This window comes from Lolium rigidum, chromosome 5 (assembly GCF_022539505.1).
Source record: "Lolium rigidum isolate FL_2022 chromosome 5, APGP_CSIRO_Lrig_0.1, whole genome shotgun sequence".
Lineage (NCBI taxonomy): Eukaryota > Viridiplantae > Streptophyta > Magnoliopsida > Poales > Poaceae > Lolium > Lolium rigidum.
This window is the reverse complement of record NC_061512.1, coordinates 158,298,999-158,306,362: the sequence shown is the minus strand read 5'-3', so window position 1 is coordinate 158,306,362 and position 7,364 is coordinate 158,298,999. Positions and strand designations below refer to the sequence as shown.

At 55.4% G+C, this 7,364-nt stretch overlaps 1 protein-coding gene across 1 annotated transcript; it reads right to left on the bottom strand.

Annotated features, from left to right (window-relative positions):
• Positions 1 to 452: 452 nt before the first annotated feature.
• Positions 453 to 4,532, bottom strand: LOC124656587. The gene is made up of 2 exons (XM_047195303.1): positions 3,256 to 4,532; positions 453 to 463 (listed from the first exon to the last, which is right to left on the bottom strand). Exon 1 carries the CDS (start codon positions 4,530 to 4,532, stop codon positions 3,264 to 3,266), a length of 1,269 nt encoding a protein of 422 aa, XP_047051259.1. The 3' UTR covers positions 453 to 463; positions 3,256 to 3,263.
• Positions 4,533 to 7,364: the final 2,832 nt, after the last annotated feature.

Genomic DNA, 7,364 nt, shown 5'->3' with positions numbered 1-7,364 from the left:
ATGAATTGAGAAAGACAATGTGACCAGAGCGTTTATTTATTTAAAATATAATTGCTTCACATTCAATAAATGGCAGTTTCAGTGCAATCACTGATCAGTACCCTATCTATCTTGCAAAAACAAATCCCCATCACTTTAGAAGTTGGGAACTAATTGACACACCTGTGCTTCCAATCCTACTAGCCTGCTCCGAATACCATGCACTTATATATGATATTATGCACAAGAAAAAAACTACTCTAGGCAACAACCTGGTGGAAAAAATGATCCAAGTAAGCACAAGAGTATGCAACATCACTGAATAGAAATTGCATTGTGAAGAGGGGAAGATGGACTTGGCAATTACCTGAAAGGTCAGTGCTCTGCAGCGAGCAAGGCCGGCGGCCAGGCCAGGAAGAAGGCAAAGAACACAAAACTGATTTGCAACCAGAACTTCACGCTCATGTGTACATGGTGTTAAAAGCTTGAAAAAGACATAAATAGTTATTCTTAGAATATTTAAAAACAAACTTTTTTTAAACAGAAGGCCTTAGCCCAGCTTTAAATTAATAAAGCCACGAAACCGGCTGATACAGAGTGCTTACAACGCATACACAGCTAACAGGCCACACAGCGACACAAGCAAACAAAGGATAAAAAAGAAAGCTTCGCTTCAGACGCCAAGACCATCGTCTTCCAGAAAGCCGCCACCAAGAGGAGCAGGGACAGATGAAGGCATCACCAGCGGAAGAACTGCTTGCATCGCTTCCAGATGAACACATGGAGACACACTCGCGGTCTCTGACTCCGAAGAAGGACCCTTCCCTCTCGCCCCGGATCGAAGGGCGCCGCACCGTCGGCAGACAGAGAGATTCCCCCAGGAACACTCCAGAGCAAAATCGAACCAATGTTCATGGAAGAGACCAAGGCCTGCTGCCGCTAGATACCTCACCACGGCCATTGCCAACCCGAGGCAACGTCTCCGAGAACACGCAAGCTGCAGAGCGCAGGCTCAACAGGAAGACCGGCAGACAAGGGACAGCCACTACCACCGGACTGGAGCTCGCAGACTCCAAACCAGGGTCGTCGCCACACAAAAAGCATTGCCAAGCACCACCACCAACAGCCAGAAACTCGACAACCATCCCTGCAGCCCCAAACGATGCCTTCAAGAAGGGGAACGACGTCGAGCCGCCGCCATCGCCCACGTAGGGGTTGGGGTTTTCACCCAGGGCAGAGTAGTGGGTGGGGGGAAGTGGAACCTCAACGAAGCCTGCAAGGAGGGAACCGGCGCCAGGGGCGTCGACTTCGTCGTGGCCACCGCCGGCCAAGGGTTTCTCCCGGTCCCGAAGACCCCACCACCATCCAGCCGGCGAGATCGCAGATCCAGCCGGAGGACAAGAGTTTCCCCGGTCAGCGATGGAGATCTCCCTAGATCTGGCAACGAGGCTCGACGGAGAACCTCGCACGCCGCACCGACGCTCGCCGCCACCCTGCCGCCCACACGGCCAGGGCCGCGGGCCAGCACTCACGGCCACCGCTCGCCGCGAAGAAGACGGTGCCGCTGCCACCATCCGGAGCCGCCGCTCCGGCGTCCAGGGCCCCCGCCGAGAACTCCACCCGCAGCACCTCCAGCACCGAACGCCGCCGCCGCCAAGCCGCCAGATCCCGAGAGCCACCCGCCACCACGGAAGGAGGAGCAGCTGCCGGAGTCGCCGGCCAAGGGGAAGACGCGTCGGAGACGGAGAGCGCCGCCGGGCAGCGACCTCTGCCCCGGCCAGCCTAGCACAGCAGCCTTCCTACCATGCGGCCGTGCTAGGAGCCGGGGGCCGCAGCCGAGGGCCAGATCCCCGCCGCCCCCTTCACCGACGCCGCGGCCTTCGGCCGGCAGCACCTCTGGGGGCGACGAGGAGGGGGTGAGGGGAGGGAGGACGGACGGGGCGGCGGCGGCTAGGGTTTGCCCCTCTCGGTCGCCTGGAGGAGCGACGCGAGAGGAGCCTTCTTTCACACCTTTGTTTTTGACCCTCTGCCGAAATTTTCTTAAAAAAAAAAAAAAAAAAAAACAAACTGAAAGAGCTAGTTCATCTTATTACTTGTTAAGGACTCAAGCAATAAAAACTGAAGTTACTTCCACCCACAAAAGTGCCCTTAAGTCCTTAACCAGTAATAAGATGACGGAAATCATATAAATAGTAGTACTCTGGAAGTTTGACACCAATAGTATCCCGATCAAATTCTAGGAAACACAGGAGGTACATCCTTGTTCATCTGACAGATAAGCAGAATGCGACATTGGTTGTAGCAGTATAGAACTCACAATGGACAACCTAGAGTACACAACCCACCTCCACAAAACGAAATAACACAAAGGTACAAATCAGAGTTGGATGGACCAAGGTTATGTTCTCACATCTTCCCTTTTGGATAAAACTCAGGTAAATCCGTTAATGGTTGTGATCACTTGGCACAAAACGTACCAATGTTCATTTCCTTCATTTTAGTTGTTAAGTACCATAACAAGCAGAAATGTGTGATTCATGAACAAATCAAGATGCAAGCACCATATATATTTTATATACTCCTATAATATCTATCCACCCTCAACCCTCGTAACAGAAGTTAGTCTCCAGAACGGAATTATTGTTCAAAACAGGAAGAGCTAACATCATGCAGCAACCATAGAACATACTGATTTCTACAGATCCTAACATTTGGCAGACTTTGAATGTGCTACTAACTCCGTTCCATAGATGATGTCCTAGAAGTGTCATCAATTTAGCTTATATATGTTGCAAGGGAGGGAGTATATTACACAAAATTCTGAGTGTCACCAGCCATCGATGTACTAGTGTACTATTACATGTCGAGAAGCACCAACTAAAGTATCCAATTGAAAAACATTTAAAGACCATATCAATTCTATATGATTTCCAGAAACCACAAATCATGCATAACACATTTTACCTTCAATTCAGTTAACAGTCACCCATCTTTGAAAAATAGCATGAGACCCAGAATTTAGAATTCCAAAGGTAGCCTAAAATCCAATATGAACCGAGAAAATAGGTGTTCCTTGTGGGTGACAGAGTTTGGAACTCCAATGCTACTAGCCTGCTCCGAATACCATGCACTTATATATGGTATTATGCACAAGCAAAAAACTACTCTAGGCAACGACAACATGGTGAAAAAAATGATCCGAGTAAGCACAAGAGTAAGCAACATCATTCAACAGAAACTGCATTGTGAAGAGGGGGAGATGGCCTTGTCAATTACCTGAAAGTTCAGTACCCTGCAGCGAGCAAGGCAGGCGGCCAGGCCAGGAAGTAGGCGAAGATGGGATGTCCATACTCTTTACCATTCTTGGTCGGAAGGGGCTCCAGCTTCCCGGTGTTGAGATCGAACGAGTAGCGCCCGTATCCCAACATCTGGATGAACAGCCTATCTTTGTGCCCCGCGTCGATGTCGGTGACCCAGATGCTTGCTACCCTGGCCCTCATGTCCCTGGGCAGGCCCGGCACCGTGTCGTACACCTTGCGTAGATTCATCTCCCTCTCCAGAACCCACCCGTCGTCGCTGGACCTGATATCCCCGCGCACCCAGCGCCGCATCACCTGGTCCTCCACGGTCACGACGCACAGCCGCCCGTCAGGCGTCTCCCCGATGCGGTACTTGCAGCAGATCCCCGGCAGGCCCGCCGGCGCTTGCAGGTAGGAGAAGTGCAGCGTGGCAGCGTCCAGCGCGAGCACGCGATCCGAGTTGCAGATGTGCCAGTACATCTTCCCGGCAGCGTGCACGCAGAAGCTATCGAACCAGTAGGGGTCGAAATCGACCACGACCTGCTCGGCCAACGGGAGCGAGCGCCAGCGGCACTGGCCGTTGTCGAAGGACGCGACCCAGACGCGCGGGTGCCTGCCGTCGATGGCGAAGCAGACGGCCTCGAAGCAGAGCTTGCTCGGGTGCGCGCGGGAGAGAAGCGCGGAGCCGATGTAGTACCTGGAGCTGCGCCATCGGCGGTCGTCGGGCACCGTGTCCCGCGGCGGCGGCGGGAGAAGAGCGCGGCGGTGGGTGGCCGGGTCGAGGACGAGGAGGCGGCGGTGGATCGCCTTGGGGACCGACGCGGTCGGCTCGAGAACCAGGAGGCCTTCGTGGCAGTCCAGCAGCTCGTAGCGGGAGGCGTCCGGGGCGAAGTCGAGGGAGAGGCGCGGCGAGGAGGCGTCGAGTGGAGCGAACACGGCGTCGTAGTGGGGTCCCTTGGTTTCCCTGATGGGCGCTGGGAGAGAGGTTTTGACGGGCTGGAAGAAGTAGCCGAGGAGGGGAGCGGCGCGGGGCAGGCAGCCTGCGGCGACCCGGCGCCAGCGGTGGCAGGCGAGGGCGGCGCGGAGGAGGTCGGCGAGGGAGAGGCGGCGGAGGATATCGCGGAGGTCGCCCTCGGATAGGACGGAAATCCCTCCTACCGCAGCCTGTGGCTTCTCCGGCGGTGGGGGAGAAACCGCCGGTGGGGTTTTGGTTTTGGTTTGGGTTTTGGCTCTGCTTTTCCGCGACCGCGCCATTGTGGAAGGACCGAGGAGCGAGGGCGTTTCTCGAATCTGGAGACGGAGCAGGTAGCCAGGCAAGAATCGAGCATCGACCCCATAAATAAGAGCATGTCTAGCAGTCCTCTTATAACCCGCTCATCCCGTAAAATTCTGGTGAGATACGGGGCAGCCGCGGTTTGGGCCGTCTAGCAGGCCCCGTATTCGGGCCGGCCCGTTTCGGCGGAATACGGGGTCCAGGAAATCCACCCCGCCGCCCCCTACTTATACCGGGCGAACGTGCCCCTCACTCGCAACCCTAGCTCCGCCGTGCGCCGCCGCCGCCTCCACCCTGCTCCGGCGAGCAATTCCTCCCTCCCCCGCGTCGCATTAGACCCCAGCCCCGGCATGGACGCCCGCCGCCGCAGTAGCGCCTCGCCGGCGAGCGGATCGAAGCGATCCCGCTCGCCGGACAACATGGAGGACGTGTGGCGCTTGAAATGCAAGCGCTCCGCCGCGGGGAGCCGCCGTGCGGCCTGCAAGTACGGCGGCGCGTATTACATGCCGGACTCGCTCCGGGAGTTCGCCGCGGGTGGGCGGTGGTACCGACAAGATCCGCCGCTCAAGCCGATGAGCGGTGCCGCCTTCGAGAAGTGGCGCGCTGAGTGGGAGCGTGAGCGCGCGGCGAAGGCGGCATGGGCGGCGCGCATCGGCAGCACCAGCGGCGGAGGCAGCGGAGGCGAGGAGAAAGCGGAGGCCGGCGAGGAGGAAGCGGAGGAGGCAGAGGAGGACGCGGCATACTTGCAGGCGGTGGCCGAATCCGAGGCGGAGGCCGCCGAGAAGGCGCGGGCAGAGGCAGACGAACAGGCGGCGGCCATCGCCGCCGTGGCGGCATTCCAGGCGAAGGAGGCTGCCGCCAGGGCAGAGGAGGAGGCTGCCGCCAGGGGGCCTTTCGTGCCATTCATCATCCTCGACGAGTAGCTAGGATCGCAGTAGATCGCTATGTATATGTATGATCCAGTGTATGATCAATGAAGATGAACTATGGTTTAATTTTCCCGGGGATTTAATTTTTAAAAATACACGGCGAAATACGGGGTCTGCTAGACGGAATGGTTCAGCAAGACGCACTTTTGGGATACGGGGCGAAAAACTCGCGTTATACGGGGCAGAGAAATAAGGGGCCTGTTAGACATGCTCTAAGACGATGGCTTTTGCTCCGGTGTCCCCCTTTCTAAACTTTGGCCTGTTTGGATGGCTCGGATTTTTTCATACCTCTTCGTTGGTTAACTTAACGTGCATGTTTGGTTCATAGATAAACATGCACGGGATGGGATGGGATGAGATGAAAATATGTTTGATTAACGATTGAGAGAAAAGGATAAATATGCTATTAACACAACTGTTAACATGTAATTAACGGGTCATTTTTCCTTTGTGGCGGAGGTCGGACCTAGCAGCGCCGCCTCCTGCCCGGGCTTAGCAAGGTCATCACCCATACGTATTTTGCAGAATTATGCGAATCCAAGGGCCTTCAGGCAAAACGGCTGAAGAGATAAGGTCTCTTACCTACCACCGCCAGCACGGGACACGGGAGTTGACCACCAACACACCAAGCCGCGATGGGGCCTGGTCGCCTGTAGCACCGCTCAGGTGTCGATCCACCGCCTCATGACGGCAATCGCAGGTAGCCGTGTCGGTGAAGAGCGGCTGCCGCTCTGGGCGGGGAGGCACCCATGGTCATTTAGCCGTCGCCGAGGGTGGTTCCCGAGTTGCGCGCAGTCACCTAAAGGCCGGTGGAGCTCATCGTCCACCATGTTGGAGCTTAGGGCCATATCCGCATCGAGGCCTAGTCTCGGGAAGCTAAAATGGTAACCGAACACAGAAGTTCAAATAGAAACTGGCAAATAGGGACTTTATATTTGTCATTTTATTTTCGTTTATTTCATTTTTAAGAAAGAGATTATTCCCCTAGAGCTTCAGCTATGTCGAAGCGACATTGACTTATTTGCCGCTCCTTGGACCTTGGCTGTAAAACCTTCCAATTCCAAATCCCACCCCCGGATCCGTACATCGAACGCCTGTTTTGAGAAGAGGGAATTGCTAGGATGGTTATGCCGCTACGCCGCACTAGACCATCGTCGCTCAGAGCCTTTCACTGATGTCGCTCCCCTCGGCCTCCTCCGCCACGACGAAGACCAGGCCGTGGCCTAGGACTTCCTCCGCTGGCGGCTTGCCAACCAAGAGAAGTTCGAAAACGGAAGAAGAAAAAAAGGGAGAGGGCGTGGGATTTCCAGGGGTGGGTTCCCTACCGGCATGGCGCATGAAGAGAAACGAGGAGGGTGGTAGCGCAAAATGGAGTTGGAAGATACGGCGGCCTCTGCTAGATGTGGGGAGGGGGAGGCAGGGGAAAAAAATCCTATGAGACCGGGTCTATCATCCCAGCTCGATAGACCCAGCTCGATAGATGACACCTGGCCGTCCGAATAAACTGGCACGCATGTCCTACATATTTGGCGATTCCCCTTTTCCAGCCTTTGTTCTCGTCTGCTAATTCCGACTTATGCTTTTCTTGCTGCTCCCATCCATGGCGGCGGGCCTGGTGAGGCCTCGTCTGCAGTGGCGACACAGAAGGACAATACAAAGCATTCTCGTTGAGATCGGCGACGTGCCAGGATACATCGAGCTACTCTGTACGTCGGGCCGCCGCCGGTCAACTCCACACCGATGCAAGTCCCCGCCTCAGGTCTATGTCTGTCAAGGATTGCTCATCTACTCCGCAGTTTGAAACGAATACCTAAGATCCGTATGCATGCATGGTGTATAGACCATCACCATCAGGCCATCTAAGCACAACGAGATGAACACATA